The sequence below is a fragment of the Phacochoerus africanus genome, chromosome 5, assembly GCF_016906955.1.
Source record: "Phacochoerus africanus isolate WHEZ1 chromosome 5, ROS_Pafr_v1, whole genome shotgun sequence".
NCBI classification, from domain to species: domain Eukaryota; kingdom Metazoa; phylum Chordata; class Mammalia; order Artiodactyla; family Suidae; genus Phacochoerus; species Phacochoerus africanus.
The window spans coordinates 36,653,382-36,671,751 of NC_062548.1; the positions used below are offsets into that span (position 1 = coordinate 36,653,382).

At 49.7% G+C, this 18,370-nt stretch overlaps 1 protein-coding gene across 1 annotated transcript in view; it reads left to right on the forward strand.

The window, feature by feature from the left end:
• The window catches only part of LOC125128411 (uncharacterized), a 160,142-nt gene that overhangs the window by 81,078 nt on the left and 60,694 nt on the right, over positions 1-18,370 (forward strand). Inside the window, exons 29-37 of the mRNA XM_047782765.1 lie at positions 2,381-2,561; positions 5,538-5,749; positions 7,325-7,513; positions 7,943-8,082; positions 9,688-9,850; positions 9,946-10,032; positions 15,037-15,174; positions 15,270-15,389; positions 16,447-16,539. Coding sequence (XP_047638721.1) covers positions 2,381-2,561; positions 5,538-5,749; positions 7,325-7,513; positions 7,943-8,082; positions 9,688-9,850; positions 9,946-10,032; positions 15,037-15,174; positions 15,270-15,389; positions 16,447-16,539 — 1,323 coding nt within the window. The remainder of the gene's footprint in view (positions 1-2,380; positions 2,562-5,537; positions 5,750-7,324; positions 7,514-7,942; positions 8,083-9,687; positions 9,851-9,945; positions 10,033-15,036; positions 15,175-15,269; positions 15,390-16,446; positions 16,540-18,370) is intronic.

The following is an 18,370-nucleotide window of genomic DNA, read 5'->3' on the forward strand; positions in this document are numbered from 1 at the left end:
TCAACAGACGAGCAGTGGAAAGCTACTTCCTTGACCTGATAAAGGCCATTATGCAGAAACCCACAGCTAACATCATCTTTAATGGTGACAGACTGAATGTTTTCCCCCTAAGATCAGGAATGAGATAGGATGTCTGCTTTCACCATTTATCTTTGACATCGTACTGGATGTTCTAACAAGGGTAATGAGACCAAAAAAGAAGAAAAGAGAAAGAGAGATGAAGAAAAGGCATCTAGATTGGAAATGAAGAAGCAATGTTATTTCTATTTACAGGTAACATGATCTTATATACAGAAGACCCTAATGAACTCACCAAAAAAATCTATTCGAGCTCAAGAAATAAGTTCACCAAAGTGGCAGGATACAGAATTAATATACAGAAATAAGTTGTATTTCTCTACCTTAGCAATGAAATGCCTGAAAGTGGAATTAAGAAAACACGTTATTTACGATAGCATCGAAAAGAATAACACTTAGGAATAACAAAAGAATGTGAAACTACTACTCTCAAGGAGTCCCCTTGTGGCGCAGGGGGTTAAGGATCCAGCATTGTTACTTCAGTGGCCCAGGTTCAATCCCTGAAATGGGAAGTTCTACATGCCATGGGTGCAGCCAAAAAAACCCCCAAAAACCAAAAAACAAACAAAAAAAAACAAAAAAGAAAAAAAGAAAAACCTAATAATCTCAAAACTACAAAGCATTGTTGAAAGAAATTCAAGAAAAACCTAAACAAATAGGAGAGAACCCCATGTATTTGGATATGAATATTTACTTATAAGATGGCAGTACTTGTTTATTTATTTATTTAGTCTATTTGGGGCCACACCTGTGGCACATGGAAGTTCTCAGGCTAGGGGTCAAATCGGAGCTGTAGCCGCTGGCCTACACCACAGCCACAGCAACGCCAGATTCCAGCCATGTCTGCAACCTACAATGCCAGATTCTTAACCCACTGAGCAAGGCCAGGGATCGAACTTGCATCCTCATGGTTACTAGTCGGATTTGTTTCCACTGAGCCACAACAGATACTCCCAAGAGTAAATCTTTATGACCTTGAATTAGGTAAGGGTTTTTGAGATATGACACTGAAAGTATAAGTAATAACTATACTTATACATTGGACTTTATCAAACTTAAAAACTTTACGCTTCGAAGGACACCATCAAGAAGGTGAAATAGCCCACAGGATGCAAGAAAATGTCTGCAAATTGTAAGTCTGATGAGAGATTTGTATCCAGAATATATAAAGAGCTCTTACAACTCAATAAGAAAAAAGAATAAGGATTTGAATAGATATTTCTCCAAAAAAGCTATACAGATGGCCAATGAGCACAAGAAAAGGTGCTCAACCTAATTAGTCATTAGGGAAATTCAAATCAAAATCACAGTATCGTCCACAGACATAGAAAAGAAACTGATAGTTACCAAAGGGGAGTGAGTAGGGGAAGGATAAATTAGGTTGGGATTAATATATATACACTGTACTGTACATAAAATAGATAACCAACAAGGTCCTACTGAATAGCACAGGGATCTATACTCATTATTTTGTACTAATCTATAAGGGAAAAGAATCTAAAAAACTGTGTGTATATATGTGTGTGTGTGTACACACATGTGTAACTGAATCACTGTTCTATACCTGAAACTGACACGACACTGTAAATAAAAAAAAAAATGAGATACTACTTCAAACCCACAGCATGGCTCAAATGAAAAACAGACAATAACAAGTGCTGACGAAGATATGGGAAACTTTGAACTCTCATATATTGGTGGGATCATAAAATAGTGAGGCTGTTTGGAAAAAGAGTTTGGTGGTTCCTTAAAATGTTAAGCACAGTTGCCATAAAAGCCAACAGTTTTACTCTTAGGGACCAAGAGAATTAAAAACCTGTTTATGTCCACACAAAACTTATACACGAACATGGATAGCAGCATTATTCATGGTCGTGAAAAAGTAGAAACAAGCCGAATGTTCATCAATGGATGGATGGATCAATGGTGTGATTTAGCCACACATTAGAATGTTATTCAGAAAAAAAAATTTCTGACATGTGCTACAACATGGATGAAACTTGAAATCACCATGCTAAGTGAATGAAGCCAGACACAAAAAGCCACATACTGCATGATTCTCTTTGCATGCAATGTCCAGAATAGGCCAATTCATTGAGACAGAGGGTGGGTTAAAGCTTTCCGGGGGGGTATGGGAAGGAGGAATGGGGAGTGGTAACTACTGGGTTCAGGGTTTCTTTCTGTGATGGGCTGAGGCAGGTCCTGGTAGCAGTTAGCTCAGACTCCAGTGGAGAGCTGGTGGAATGGTCTAGTCTGGGAGCAGCATGATCCGATAGGCATCTTGGGTGTGGGTCTCCTCCAGTTTGTGCTGCAGGTGCCCGAAAAGCAGGTGGATTACCGTATGCAGCTGCACCACCTGAGCCTCCGCTGGCCCCACGTGGAGAGCAGCACACACCTGAAGGTGCAGGACAATGGGCGGCTCCCCTTGGTGGCAGGCTTGCAGTGGAAGGACACATCCAGGGTCACTCTGTGGAAGTGGGAAGGTGAGTGTCATCAGGGGCATGTCCTTGGCTAGTTGCAAAGGGTTCTGGCCTCTAGCCCTTTGCCCCAGTCAGGTCCACCATCTTTTGTTCAGACCTTAAATGCGTCCCAGGAAACTCAGAGGTGCATCCAAATGTCTTAGCCTCACTGAGCTAAGCCTCACACAGAGCCCTATGTTAAAGGCTCCTGCCTACTTCCCTGGCCTTCTCACCCAACTTCCTCCATGGGCCTCACTGATCTCATTCCTGTTCCCCAAACCTACCTCAGGGCCTTTGTACTTGCCGTTCCTTCTCCCTGGAACACACTTTCTCTTGTTTAAAACAAGGGATTTACCATAGTTTATCTTTGAATTAATTTTTTTTTACTGAAGTAATACAAGATTTGAAAAGTGAATTAGACTCCGACGTGGTTGTTGCAGAAGATGGGTGAGTGTTACCCAGGAGTTCATCATAGTCTCCGTATTCATGAATCTACTGGAAATACCATTTAAGTTTTTAGAAAGTTAACGTTATAACAAATACAGTAATAGTCGGCTTCATGTCTTCCCGTGCCCAATTTTGCTTGAAATGGCGAGCACTGCAGATTCTTTTTTACTGTTTCTTAGCAGTCCCTCCATCTGTTGAAATAGACTGTTATTTCTTGCTTTTTCTCTCTTAGGCATATTCTTCATATACTTCTTACTAGAGAGGATGAGAATTGACCTCATACACCAGTCTTTGGTCAGATACCTGTTTCCCTCCATCCCCCTAAAAGAGTTACGGTTTGTTAATGCTTCACGTTTCCATCACTGAGACGGTAACAGTCCCTTGCAGCTGAGATGCGTGGTGTCCTAGGATCCCAACTTTTTGTTTTTCCCGGAGTTATAATAACCTTTCACCACCCCCCCAGCCCTGTTCTCTTTTCCTCCTACTAATTATTCCCAGAATTTTTAGCGAAGTGCAAAACATCAAATTACTTCTCAGTTCTCACATTTTTCTTGTAGACCGACCCCCTTTCTGGAGCCTCTGTCCTTCTGCTCCACTGTAGATCAGTTCACAGCTGTGGTCCTGGGCCATCCCTCTGGCGTTATTCTGGGAGAGATTTCTTTTTTTCTTTTTTTCTTTTTTCTTTCAGGGTTGCACCTGTAGCACATGGAGGTTCCCAGGCTAGGGGTCTAATTGGAGATACAGCTGCCAGCTTATGTCACAGACACAGCAACACGGGATCCAAGCCATGCCTGCAACCCACACCACAGCTCACGGCAATGCCAGATCCTTAACCCACTGAGCAAGGCCAGGGATCAAACCCGCCACCTCATGGTTCCTAGTTGGATTTGTTTCCGCTGCGCCACAACGGGAACTTCTCATTCTGGGAGTGATTTCCCCTTCTTCGTCTCAGCCCCTGCTTCCTGCACGCACGTCCTCTTCTTTCTCGGTTCGCTCTTGTTCTGAAGGAGCGCATTTCCCAGTAGCTTCCAGAGAGAGGATGCAGGGGAGGTGTGTTCATCAGCAAGAGGTGATCTGACCAATCACCACAAACTGAGTGGCTTAAAACGGAAACTTATTCCCTCGCAATCCTGGAGATTAGAATTCTGAAATCCAGGTGTCAGCAGGGCCATGCTGTGTCTGTGATGCCAGGTAGAATCCTCCCAAGCTCCTGGAGGTGGCCATTGATGCCTGGAGTTCCTTGATTCGTAGCTACATTGCTCTAGTCTCTGCCTCTGTTGTCACATGCTGGTGTGTGTGTGTATCTCTGTGTGTCTATTTCTAACCTTCTTTCTTTCATTTTTTCCTTTTACAGCTGCACCTGTGGCATATGGAGGTTTCCAGGTGAGGGGTCGAATTGGAGCTGCAGCTGCCGGCCTACACCACAGCCACAGCAGCGTAGGATCCAAGCCACATCTACGACCTACACCACAGCTCACGGCAACGCCAGATCCTTAACTCATTGAGCGAGGCAAGGGGTCGAACCTTTATCCTCATAGATGTTAGGTGGGTTCATTACCAATGAGCCACCATAGGACCTTCTTTGTGCCTAACTCCTTATTTATTTTCCTTCCCAGCAATCAGCATTTTTCTACTTAGGTCTCATTATATGTTTAATTTATTCAGAATCTGTCCCCCTCACCCCCATCACCCCCAGATTGCAATTCCATGAAGGCAGGCGCTGTGGCTGCTTGTTCACTGCCAAGTCCCAAGTGTCTTGAGCAATATTTATTGAATTTGTCCTTGAGTGAATTGGGACTATTCATTTGCACAGTATGAGAAGGTTTCTGCCCCTTGGTTTTGGTCCATCGTGGAGGGGCAAAAGGTTATGGAGAATGCCAAATTTCTGATGATGGTGATGCTTGGTCTTTATTCTTCACAATGGGTGCTTCCTTTGTCCCAGTACCCAGGGACCAGAACCACTGTACTCATTTTACAGATGAGGAAAGCACAGGCTCGAAGAAGTCAGACAGTTCCGAAGGGTGAAGGTCATGCTCTATACCCACACTCCAGTGCCCCCTTTCCAACCTTTTCAGCATTTCTTTCATCGGATGTGGCCTCATAAAAAATTTTCAAACATACTGAAAAATGCAAAGAATCACACAATGAACACCAGCATACTTTCAACCTAGATTCTGCCATGAACATTTTTCTCCACCTGCCTCATCACGGATCTGTCTGCGCATCCATCCATCTCTCTTGTTGGTGCCGGTCAACTTAGGTTGTAAATTTCAGTACATTTCACCCCTAAACCTCTCAGCATTGTATTTCTAACTAGAGCCAAGTGGACACATCTCCAGGATACCATTTGATGAGTTTTGACAGGTGCATAATCCAATCCCTGTCAGAGCTCAGAAAAGTTCTAGAAAAGTTCCCTTATGTCCCATATCAGTTATTCCCTGTTTTAAGATATGCCCATAGTGATGGCCATGAGACGCAGCGGGGTCTCTTGCTGCCTGCCAAAAGCTCTCTTCTTGCAGGGGACACCAGCTTCTTCCTCTTTGCCTTTTGCAGGAGCCTTGAACTTGGATAGTCCGTGGCTGATGGTCTCCATGGCTCATAGGCTGTACTGGCCCCACCGAGCCACGTTCCAGGCTGTGTTGGAGCTGACGCTGGGCAAAGCCTGGACCCTCAAGAATTTGGTGATGAACGTGGCCTGCAGGAGCCAGGGCCTCTACAGGGCGGGCAAGATCCACATCTACACCCCCGCCACCACCTACCTCCGGGTACGCATGCTTGGCCCAGGCCCCCCCCACCCCCACCCCAGACCTTGGTGGTCTCCAATCAGGGAGACTCATTTCCCGTGCCTTAGATCGTCCTCTGCGCAGAGGCACCTTAAAACCAAGGTCTGGGGGTCAATACCAGGTCATAGATGGTGTGAAATTCCGGTCACCCAGAATTCGTTGCCAAGTGAATTTGGGAGAGCAGACCCAAAAATCAATCTCCCTTTCCTGTAATCTTGCTTAGCAGCTGATAAAATAGGAAAGCCGATTGAACTGGTACCTTGGAAACAAGCAGACATCAGGCTTGTGTCAAAAACCAGAATGGAAACTTTAAGGATGAAGGTCAGGTTTACAGCAGCTGCTGAGTGTAACTAAGGCTGCTCCATTGCACGTTTTCGATCACAGAGGCACAACAGAGTTTGGAAGAAAACCAACCAGAGAAAGACTTTGCTGGTGTCCCACGATGGAGCCTGGCACTCGGCTCCCTGTGTTGGGAGGACGGCCTCCTCTGAGGAAGGGGCTGGGTGGCACCGGGATAGAGTCAGAAGTAGCAGGTGACTCCTGGCAAGCGGAGGGACCTCAAGGGGGTCGCTGAGTAACAGATAAAGCCAGGACAGGCGTGCAAGGTGAGGTCAGCCAGCTAGCTCCTGCAGATGACCCAGCCTGGTGGCCTGATGGGGTGGGGGAGGGTGGCAGTGGAGGTGGTGACCATTGTTCAGATTCCAGAACGCCTTTGAAGGTGTAACTGACTGATTTGCTGATGCGGTCGCTGATGGATTGGCAGTGGGGGGAGGGGGGCATCCAGGAAGGGACAAACGACCCCACGTTTGTGGCCCAGGCAGCTGGATAGAAGCAAGTACCATTTGCTGAAATGGGGAAGCCTGTAGCAAGGGGCCCACAGATTCTGGCATATGCACACCTTGACAAATGTCAAGGCATTGGGACCCTCCTATTTGGTAGGATGCTCCGTTCTGCACAGTCCCTCTTCTGGTCCCTGAGGGATTGCTCTTGTCTGTCCCCTGGGGGAGCTGTTTGAACAAGGACAGAAGCCATCAGGGCACGAGGCACCATGATGTTCCGAGGGGGGCTTGTGCCGAGGGCATGGCCCGGGGTACGCAGCCCAGCACAGGGCTACCATGCTTCACCGCCCCAGCCCTGTTACAAGCCAAAAGAGCCCCCAGCTCTGCCCAGGGCTCTCAAGACCCTGACAAGATACAGGGAGCGAAGGCCACCTGCAAGCGTGTGCCCTTGAGAAGGCAGAGACCCTGCCTGTGGATCATCGTGGCCGAGGGAGATGATGTTCCCTCCTCAATCTGAAGAGGCGGAAGAAGGGAGTGATCATTTTTAATAACTCAGTTTCTCCCTCTGCTCCGGGTTCAGAGAAGAAGAGCAGTTTTTCCTCTTTCCTCAAGACTCTGTAGGGAACAAACCAACTCTGCTTGATCACAGGAAAGGCCGGAGCGGGCATTGGAGGGGTTTTGAAGGATGAGTAGGAGTTCGCCAAGTGGGACTAGAGAAAAGGTGCCTCCCAGGAGGAGGAAATAGTGTGTGCAAAGGCCTTCCTCATCCTCCCTGCAGGTTTCCACAGTGACAGCTTTGGCACAGAGCCTCTTTCACAGCCGGAGTGAAGTAGAATCAGCCTGGAGTGCAGCCCTGCACAGTGAGATCCATGCTGAGAACAGCCAGGACCGTAAGATCCTCCACTGCTGGTTGAAGGGTCCCCAGCGGGAGCTGAACCTCACAGCGGCCTACAGGCATGTGGAGCCGGTAAGGATCCAGGCAGCCTGTGCTGGAGGCTCTGCCATCGAGAGACCCCAAATCCCTCACCTGGGCTGGGAAAGGGTTTAGTGCTCCTAGCTTGGCTTATGACCTTGGACCTCAGTTTCTTTATCTGTAAAATGGCTCCTAGCCATGATAGCACAGACCCTGGAACAAAGCTTGGCCACCTGGAGCTGGAACTCAAGTCCTCCTTCGTTCCCCCTGGGCACCTGGGCAGGTCTGGCCATGGCAGCCCGCCTGTGCCACCTCATGGTCTGATAGGCTGGAGGCTTCAGCCCAGCTCAGCAACTCTTCCCGGGCAGTCCTTCCTGGGCCAGGGAGCAGGCAGTAGGGGCTGCCTCTGGTGACCCTGGGGCAGGATGTTCAGCAGCTGGGACCTGTGGGGCCCCCTACCTGCCAGCCTGGTCCTCATTGCAGCCCTGGAAGAGCCACTTGTCACTGACGGCTCTGGGGGCCAGTGCCGGGGGCCAGCCTCAGGGCCTGCAGGTGGAGGGTGAGCTGGAGGAGCTGACACGGGACAGGAGGTCGTACCAGAAGCGGGGGACCTTCCTCCTGAGGTATGTGCTACCTCTTCCCCCAGGTCGATCCCCTGAGGTGCCGTGTCGGCCCGGGCCTCCCCTTGTCCAGCGTGAAGGGCTTACTGGGGAGCAGCATGTGCTGTGCTGCCTAGAGAGGCCCAGACAGAACCCAGGAGACAAGCTGCTCCCCAAAGGCCCCTCTGTCCCTTCCCGGTTCCGTTCATGTTCTCAATGGGCCCAGAAATCAGTCTCTTTGCCCAGCCTGAAAGCTGCTCCGAGGAACCATTTCAGTTCCTAGAGGCGCAGCTGGTTTAAACACCTTGTTCTGAGGAGTTCCTGCTGTGGTTCAGTGGGTTAAGAACTGACTAGTACCCCATGAGGATGTGGGTTCGATCCCTGGCCTGGCTCAGTGGGTTAAGGATCTGGCATTGCCGTGAGCGGTGGTGTAGGTCACACATATGGCTCGGATCTGGCATGGCTGTGGCTGTGGTGTAGGCCAGCGGCTACAGCTCCGATTCAACCCCTGGCCTGGGAACTTCCAGAGGCTACAGGTGTGGCCCTAAAAAGGAAAAAACAAACAAACTTGTTCTTCAGGGGGTGGGGTGAGGTGAGCAGCATGGGGTTGGAGTCAGCAGACGCAGACTGATGGCCAGGCTATGTGCTGGCCAACGGGGAACCCGTGTCATCTATTGTCAGAACAGCAGCAGTGACTCGAGTAACTGCCCCTTGGAAAGTTCTCATTCAGTTCTTTCTTCTGTTAATGTTTATTGAGCATCTACTACATGCAGAGCACTTTTCTGGGCATGCGGAAAACGGCAGGGAATAAAAAAGGACAGAGAGGAGTTCCCTTTGTGGCTCAGAGGTAACGAATCCAACTAGGAACCATGAGGATGTGGGTTCGATCCCTGGAGTTGCTCAGTGGGTTAAGGAACCGGTGTGGTAGAGGTTGCAGATTTGGCTTGGATCCACTGTCTTGGTGGCTGTGGTGTAGGTTGCACACTGGGCTCGGATACAATGTGGCTACGGCTGTGGCTGTGGTATAGGCCGGTAGCTACATCTCCAACTTCACCTCTAGCCTGGGCACGTCCATATGCCACATCTGTGGCCCTAAAAAACAAAAACAAAAAAACCCCAAAAACCAAAACCAAAACCAAAAAAACCTCAAGAGCCTTGCCTTCGGGGAGTTTGCTTTCATGGCGCACACACGCTCTCTTATCACCCCACTGCTGCATGAGTTGGGTATTGTTATTTTAGCCCCCACTTTACAGATGGCACAACTGAGGCACAGAGAAGTCCTTCAAGTCCTTTGCTGCCTGAGATCACAGAGCTGGTAGAAGGCTGAGCCCAGGTTCCAGCCCTCGTCTGTGTGACTCCAGACCCCACAGGCTGCCTGGCCTTTGGGTCTCTGCTTCCACGTCTTGATGACCCCCCACTCGCTGGGTGGTGGAGAGGGCACAGCTGGATGATGAATGGGTGTTGCCTGGCAAATGTAACACACAGGGCTGATGTGTGTCCTGCTGTTTTGTCTGTGACAAAGTCCTGACTCTGCAGGACAGACACAGGCCCCGTCTGAGCCCACAGTTGTCCCCTGACCCGGGCAGTTGCTTTCATGGCTCCGGCCGGTTTCCTCCTTCTCCGTGCCAGGCACCTGCTGACTCTGCCCATCCCCCAGAGCATCCTCCTGCAGGAGACCTTCGTGGCGGACGGGCAGCTCCAGCGTTACTCCCTGGAGACGAGGGTCGTCCTGGATGGCCAGGAGGAGACCCTGCAGACCGTAGTCCTGGGCTACCAGGCTGGGCACCCCTATGTGAGTGGCCCTCCGGGTGCAGTGGCGGGGGGTGGCGGGGGGGAAGAAGCCCCCACCAGCTTCTGAGTGTGCACGTGTGTGGTCGTCCCTCCCAGGTCTGTGCCGGCCTGACCCACCCGTACAATGGCACGGCTGTCCCCAGGAACTTGGAGGGGTGCGTGGTCACTTGGAATCAGCGCGTGGTAAGTGAGGATCCCAGAGCCCTTTTCCCCCTCGTGGTGGTGCCGAGTCCAGGCTGCTGCCGGCTCACCTACTGGACCAGCAAAACCTCCGCCTGATCCCAATCGACTTGACAGCCTGAGGGAATTTTCCAACAGGCCGACGTGGTCCCGTCACTCTCTTGCTTAAAAACCCTCCGAGCTTTTCTTCGAATCAGGACACTAGCCCTGACCCCCTGCTGGTCTGAGAGACTCGTGATTGGGGCTGTGTCGGCTTTAGCATCATGGTAGCCCAGGGCCTGCTGCATGGTCAGTGCTTAGTGAACAGTTGCCACCCCAGTGCTGCTGAACATCCATTGTAAGAGTTCCCTTGTGGTGCAATGGGTTAAGGAGCCGGCATTGTCAGTGCAGCAGATTGGATTGCTGCTGAGGTTTGGGTTTGATCCCTGGCCTGGCCTGGGAACTTCTGCATGCCACAGGCACGGCACAGCCACCCCCCCCCAAAAAAAAACCCCAAGTTCATCTGTACCTGATTTAGAGAGGGATTGACCAGCTTTTTCTATGAAGGACCACATGTTAACTCTTGTAGCCTTTGCTGGACGGACAGCTCCTGTTGCATCTACTTATCTCTGCCTTTGTAGCATAAAAACGGGGTAGGAAACACACAAATGAAAGCACACCACTGCGTTCATTTCTTTGTTTGCGTTTAATGGCCACATTCATGGCATATGGACGTTCCCAGGCTGGGATTGCATCTGAGCCACAAGTGTGGCAACACTGGATCTTTTAACCCACTGTGCGGGGCCAGTGCTGCAGTCAGATTCTTAACCCACTTTGCCACAGCGGGAACTCCACGGCTATGTTCCGATAAAATCTACCGCCCTGGACTGAGTTTGTGTCCCCCGCCCCCGCCCCCCACAGATTCAAATGTTGAAACCCTAATGTGATCATATTTGTTTGTTTTTTGTCTTTTTGCCATTTCTTGGGCCGCTCCCGTGGCACATGGAAGTTCCCAGGCTAGGGGTCCAATCAGAGCTGTAGCCACAGTCTCAGCAATGCAGGATCAGAGCTGCATCTGCAAACTACACCACAGCTCATGGCAATACCAGATCCTTAACCCACTGAGCAAGGCCAGGGATCGAACCCGCAACCTCATGGTTCCTAGTCGGATTTGTTAACCACTGAGCCATGACGGGGAACTCCGCTAATGTGATGGTATTTGGAGGCCAGGTCTTTGGGAGGTCATGAGGGTGGAGCCCTTATGATGAGGTTAGCGCCCTTCCAAGAATTGGAGGCGGGCTCTTTGACCCTTTCTCTCCACCACGCCGGAGTTGCAATGAGAAGACAGCTGTCTGCAAATCAGGACGAGGTTTCTTACCAGAACCAGACCACACCAGCACCTGATCTTGGACTTCCAGACTCCAGAACTGTGAGAAAGACCCTTCTGTTGTTTAGGCCACCCCGCCTGTGCTGTTCTTGTTACAGCAGCCTCACCTGAGACAACGGTATTTACAAAAACAGGCCAGCTTTAGCCCCAGGGCCATAGGTTTTTAACCCTTGACTTAGAGGGTCTTAGCCTTAGTCTTCCTAGAAGCAGAACTCATTTTGTGTGTCCTTTGCAAACCAGGTCGTGTCTCTGGACCTCAGTTCCCTCGTTTGTCCCATGGAGACAGCAATGCTTGGCTCTCACGCAGGGGTTGTGGGAATCAAAATGTAGTACAGGTGTTCCCGTCGTGGCTCAGCGGTGATGAACCTGACTAGTATCCACGAGCGTGCAGGTTCGATCCCTGGCCTCGCTCAGTGGCTTAAGGATCTGGTGTTGCCGTGAGCTGTGGTTTAGGTCGGAGTCGTGGCTTGGATCTGGTATGGCTGTGGGTGTGGTATAGGCCGGCAGTTGTAGCTCCAATTGGACCCCTAGCCTGGAAACTTCCATATGCCGTGGGTGTGGCCCTAAAAAGCCAAAAAAAAAAAAAAAAAATTCCAAAGTGTAGTACAGTGATCTCTCTTGAGTGCCTAAGATGTGCCTGTACCAGCTCCAGGAGGTGAACCCATTCTCCAGGAAGCATTTATTGAGCACCTACTGTGTGCCGGGGCCTGGACAAGGACAGCCGTGGAGGCATCCTCCCTTGCGGGTTGTCCTGAGGCCTGAGGGTGAGGCCAGGCCAGCTGGTGGGCATGGAGACCTGTGCTTATGGGCTTTCACGGCCTCCCCCCACCCCACCCCCCGACCCCCGCCTGTTAAGCTGGCCTGGGAGCCGTCCCAGCTTTGGTCTCTGAGGTCCTTGGAGCTCCTGAGGGGCAACAGCAGGCAGGATGACGACCCAGAACACCTGCAGAAGTGTCCCCCAGGGGTGTGGACCATTTTCTGAACCGGAGATTGCAAAATGGCGTCGCGGGCCAAATCCCACCTGCAGATGTGTTTTGTTTGGCCTGCTTAGCGTTTAAATTAATAGCAAAATAAGTTGTCAACCTACAAAATCAGGATATTGGGAGTAAAACCCAGAGCTCTGCTTCTAATTAAAAAAAAAATCAGAAGTTCTGACCCACTGGGCCTAAAAGCCCACCTTCCAACAACAGGCTAGAACCAAGTAGATGGAGACCTTCAACTGAGTTTAATTGGACTCTCTGTTCAAGACCATCTGGGTTTACTGACACGTTTTTCTCTTCTCTGGGACCTTTGCTTATTCCTCTTCCCTCCTGGCTATAAAATAAAGCTGTGTATTCTTTTAAAGACGTACACCCATGATCAAATTCTGTAGCCAGACAGTCTTAACTTCTCAGTCAATACACGTTGGAAGATACGGCAATCCGCTACTTGTACTTTGCCTGTCAGAAGCTAAATGCTTGTTGAGTGAATAAATGATTAACTTTGTGTGTATTTCCTGTCGGGATAACAAATTAGCACAACGTAGTGGCTTAAAACAACACAAATTTCTCCTAGATTTCTGGAGATCAGAAATCCAAGATGGGTTTCAGTTGGCTAAAGTCAAGGTGTGGTCAGAGTCACATTCCTTCTGGGGGCTCCAGGGAAGAATCCCTTTTCTTGCCTTTTCTAGCCTCTAAAAGCCACCCACGTTTCTTGGATCATGGTCCTGTTCTCTCTTTTCTTTTTTCAAAAAATTATGATTGATTTCCAATGTTCTGTCCATTTCTGCTGTTCAGCAAAGTGACCCAGTCATACATATATATACATTCTTTTTCTTATAATATCTTCTATCATGTTCCATCACAGGTGAGTGGATATAGTTCTCCCGTGAGGTCCCAGTAGGACCCCATTGCTTACTCATTCTAAATGGAGTTGTTTGAATCCACTAACCCCAAATTCCCCATCCATCCCACTCCTTTCCTCTCCCCTGTGGCAACCACAAGTCTGTTCTCCGTGTCTGTGAGACCGTTTCTGTTCTGTAGATGTAGGTTTGTCTGTGCCATATATTTTTTTTTATGATTTTAATTTTTTCCATTATAATTGGTTTACAGTGTTCTGTCAATTTCTACGGTACAGCAAAGTGACCCATCCATATATATATATTTTTTCTTTTATATACACGTGTGTGTGTGTATTCTTTTTCCACATTATCCCCCGTCAGGCTCCATCACAAGTGACTAGATATAGTTCCCTGTGCGACACAGCAGGATCTCATTGCTTATCCACTCCAGTTGCAATAGTTTGCATCTATTAACCCCAGACTCCCTGTCCACCCCACTCCCTCCCCTCTCCCTTGGCAACCACAAGTCTGTTCTCTAAGCCTGTGAGTTTCTTTTCTGTGGAAAGGTTCATTTGGGCCCTATATTAGATTGCAGACGTAGGTGCTATCATGTGGTATTTGTCATTCTTTCTGACTTAATTCAATTAGCATGAGAGTCTCTAGTTCTATCCATGTTGCTGCAAAAGGCATTAATTTGTTTTTAATGGCTGAGTAGTATTCCATTGTGTATATATACCACATCTTCTTAATCCATTCATCTGTCGATGGACATTTAGGTCGTTTCCACGTCTTGGCTATTGTGAATAGTGCTGCAATGCACATGCAGGTGCATGTGTCTTTTTCAAGGAAAGTTTTATCTGGATATATGCCCAGGAGTGGGATTGCTGGGTCCTGTGGTCGTTCTATATTTAGTTTTCTGAGGGATCTCCATACTGTTTTCCATAGTGGTTGTACCAATTTACATTCCCACCAACAGTGGAGGAGGGTACCTTTTCTCCACACCCTCTCCAGCCTTTGTTATTTGCTGGCTTGTTAATGATGGCCATTCTGACAGGTGTGAGGTGTGCCGTATTTTAGCTTCCACATATAAGTGATATCACATGTTATTTGTCTTTCTCTTTCTGACTTGCTTGATTTAGTATGAGAAGCTCTAGTTGCGTCCATCCATGCTCTGTGTTCAAAGCCAGCCGTGTGGCATCTTTCACTCCCTCTGACTGTGACCCTTCTGCCGCCCTCGTATAAGAACTCTTGAGATTAGCCCACTGGATAATCCAGATTAATCTCCCCATCTCAAAATCTTTAGCTGCAAAGTCCCTTTTGCCTTATAACATGGTACTCACAGATTCCAGGGTCAAAGATGTGGTCATTTCTGCTGTGACACTGAGTTAAACTTTCCTCGGCTTCAGCATGGCTTTGGCCTTGGCATTTCAGGTGCTTAACTACAACTAGTGATTCTATGTTCTTCTAGATACTTATTGAGCACCTGCTATACCCCAGGACCTGTGCTGAGTGTTAGGAATGCAGCAGGGAAGAGAACAGACTAGTACCAGGGCACTCCCTGTGAATAAGACACAGGCCCTCCAGTTAGCCCCCTCAAGCCCACCCTCTAACCCTCCCTGTGGGCACGGGAGTTTGCCGTACCATTCAAAGACCCCACGTGCCCCTGCCTCCATTTTATCTTCTTGGAGCGAGGCACTGTAGGCTGTGCTTTCACCCGTCAGTCTTGGGACCACTTTGCCTGTTGGTTTCCGAAGGCGGCCTCTGCAGGCACCCTGCGGTAGGAAGTCCCCTCTCTCAGGATCATTGGTTCTTGTGCACGCAGGCTAAGAACAGGGACATCGAGGCCACTCTGAAAGTCAACCAGAAAGTCTTGCTGCACCTGAAGGGTCTGCATCACGACAGATCTCAGCGCGGGGACATCTGGCACAGCCTGGCCCTCGATGTGGCTCACTCCTTCCAGGTACCTGTTCCCAGGTTGGGCAAATGCTGGTTTGTGGCCTCCAGGCAGAACTGGACTGTTGGCGAGAGTAAAGGGTACTGGCTGTTCCTTCCCAGCTGAGGTTCCCCCAGGCCCTGAGTTTGGATGCAGACGTTGTCCTCAGACGGAGTCCCCAGGGAGCATTTGACTGCCATGTGGATGCCCGGGCTGCAGTGGACCACAATGTCACATCCCAGGTCAGAAGGCTGAGTTCTGCCTCCTTGCGGAGGGAGGAGGGAATGTAATGTTAGCGTGTAAATGTCCTGTATGGGACCCCTGAGGAGATAGCAAGATAGCCCTGGTAAGCTGACAGCACTGCCTTTGTTTTGGATGTGTGCATGAGATGAATCAGGACTCTTGTATAAAATTCTGCTTGACTGTGAAAATTTATTCCCCAGTCACGTCACAGTTCAGTGTGGCTCTGCTGCACACAGTCACTCAGGGACTGAGGCTCCCTCCACTTTGTGGCTTTGCCCTAGCTGGTGGATGAGGAGAGAGAAGGTGAGAATAATGCAGGCCCATCAGTAGGCCATGCCACTCCTGCTGATGTTCCATTGGCCAGAACTCGTCATGTGACCCTACCCAGCTGCAAGGGAAGGTGGGAAATGTAGTTTTAGTCATGTGTCCTGGAAAGAGAGGCAATGTATTTTGGTGAATATGTAGAGCCATTGTAGTTCAATAACTCACCATATATGGATTATGCCTCTGATTCAGGCCAAGCTCTGTGTCATGTATTAGGGCTGCACAGATGACAGTGTTTCTGTTCCCATCTCCAAGGTGCTATCAAATTCAAACCCCAGCTCCACTGCTGACTTGCTGTATGACCTTGGGTATACAGCACTTGAGCATCAGTTTTTCCAGCTGTGAAATGGGGATCGTAATACCAGCCTATGACAGTAGGCATGATGATTAAATAGGATAGTAATTGCGAAGCCAGATTCCTCACGGTGGACGTGGGAGGCATGAGCAGGCACCGTGATGGGGGTGGAATGGGATCTGAGGTCCCAAGCTGTCTGCCCAGTCTTATGTCTGGGGCCTCTCTTCTCAAATCTCTGAGTAATACAGCCTGAGATTTAGGGCTAAAAACCATCGAGGGAGGATGGTGGCCTCTGGCTTCTGCCGTGCGGCCTGGGTTTGGGGCAGACTCTGAGATGACCCGTGCCTCCTTGGCACCCGGCCAGCCACCATCTGGGATTTTGCATCTCTTCCTCTGCTCCCTCTGACCCCGCCTTCTCCCTCTCCCTCTCCCAACAGGTCTCAGTCCGGCTGAACCAGTCGGACTCCCACTTGGTGTTTTACCTCCAGCTCAGGCATCCCCAGGGCCCACCATTTCCTCCAAACTTACAGGTATGGCTGGTGGGCCCTCGGGGATGACCTCAAGGACCTGCCACCTGCTGTCTCCGAGCAGCCAGCTTGCTGGGAGATGGGGCGGAAGGGAGGGAGGATGGAGGCCCCCAGGGAGGGAGCCAAAGAAGAGACCACGCCGCGGTGTTAAGCTTAGCCAGACGGCCTCTTCCAGAATCAAGAACAGATGGCAGGGAGGTTTCCAAATCCGTCATTTGGAAGTGATCGTCCAGGCACGAAGGGTTTCCACCTCCCTGGGGTGCGGGGGGCGGGGGGTGGTGATGAAAGGATCACGTTTCACCCTTGAAGATGGAGAGAAGCAGCCATTGTCCTCCAGACCCTGTCCTGGAGTTGAGTTTGGGGGATGCTGTATGATCCCTCAGTGTGGCTTTTTTGACCCCAGAGTATTTTGCCCAGTGTGGGCTGGAAACACTAAAGTGTTTCATTCTAGAAGGAAAAGAAGGGGCAGAGAAAAGGAGACCAGGTGGGAAGCTGTGTGCTGCTCCCCCCAGGGCTGGCTCCTTCGAAAGCCCCCCATGTGACTTGCTTCGTTGAGGAAGCTGTGTGCTGTGTACCCAGGAATTAGGCCATGGGCTGGGGAGACAGAGGTGTAGACGGGCCACCCCAACAGTGAGGAGGACCAGAATTGGGTAGGAATTTTTCTTTTCTTTTTCTTTTTTTGGCTGCACCCAGTGGTGTATGGAAGTTTTCTGGGCCGGGGATTAAATCCCAGCCGAAGCTGCGGCAACGCCGGATCCTTAACCCACAGTGCCACAGAGACAACACTGGATCCTTAACCTGCTGTGCCACAGAGGGAGCTCCTCGACGGCAATTTTTAAAATACCTGCTGAGGCCTATGCCTGTGGGTTTCGAAAACTTGAGTGGGCTTTGAATTACGGACTCTGATGGTTCTCAGAGGCACCTCTTTGCACGTGTTGATGTGTCTGAAATCAGGATTTGTCTTCCAGTCCACACAGGCTCATTGTTTCATGAGCAGCCATTTCATCTTCGAGGAGATGTATAAAATGGTGGCCCATCCAAGGGCTGCTGGCATCTCGGATTTGAAAACGTATCATCACCATAATCAGTTACATGGGAGCAGATGTCCCTTGAGTAGTTTAATCATGTGCTGGGCTCTGTTTTCCATCCTGGATCATCTCACGATGCCTCATGCTGCTGCTGCCTTGGCATTTTGCAGATGAGACTCTAAGACATAGAGAAGTGACATGACTGGCACCAGATCCCCAAGGGTAAAAGCGGAGGATCTTGAATGAGAACTCAGGCGGTCTGGCTGCAGACGCAGGTGGCCCCCCAGCACTCATGGGTGGGTGGCCAGGACCTCCCTGCAAGCTTGGATGCTAGGTCACATGACGGGTTTGAACTTGATTTCTACTTTTTAAAGCAGCAGAGGTTCCTGCTGTGGCACATCCATATTGGCAGTGTCTTGGGAGCGCTGGGGCACTGGTGCAACCCCCAGCCTGGCACAGTGGGTTAAGGATCCGGTGTTGCAGCAGCTGCAGCTTAGGTTACAACTGTAGCTTGGATCTGATCCCTGGCCTAGGAGCTCTATATGCCACGGGATGGCCAAAAACAAAAAAAAGAAGAAGAAGGAAGAAAGAAAAAAGAAAAAACTGAAGGACCGGTATTAATTTCCTGTTAACTAAAGGCCATAATTTACCTTAGGGTTGACTCTTTGCGTCTTATGTTCTGTGGGTATATGACACAAGCATGGGGGCATGTGCCAGCCTTTTCTGCATCCTGCAGGGTGCTTTTCCTGCCCCCAAAATCCTTCATCATCTACCTCTTCTCCCTCCCTCTGGACCTCTGGCCACAA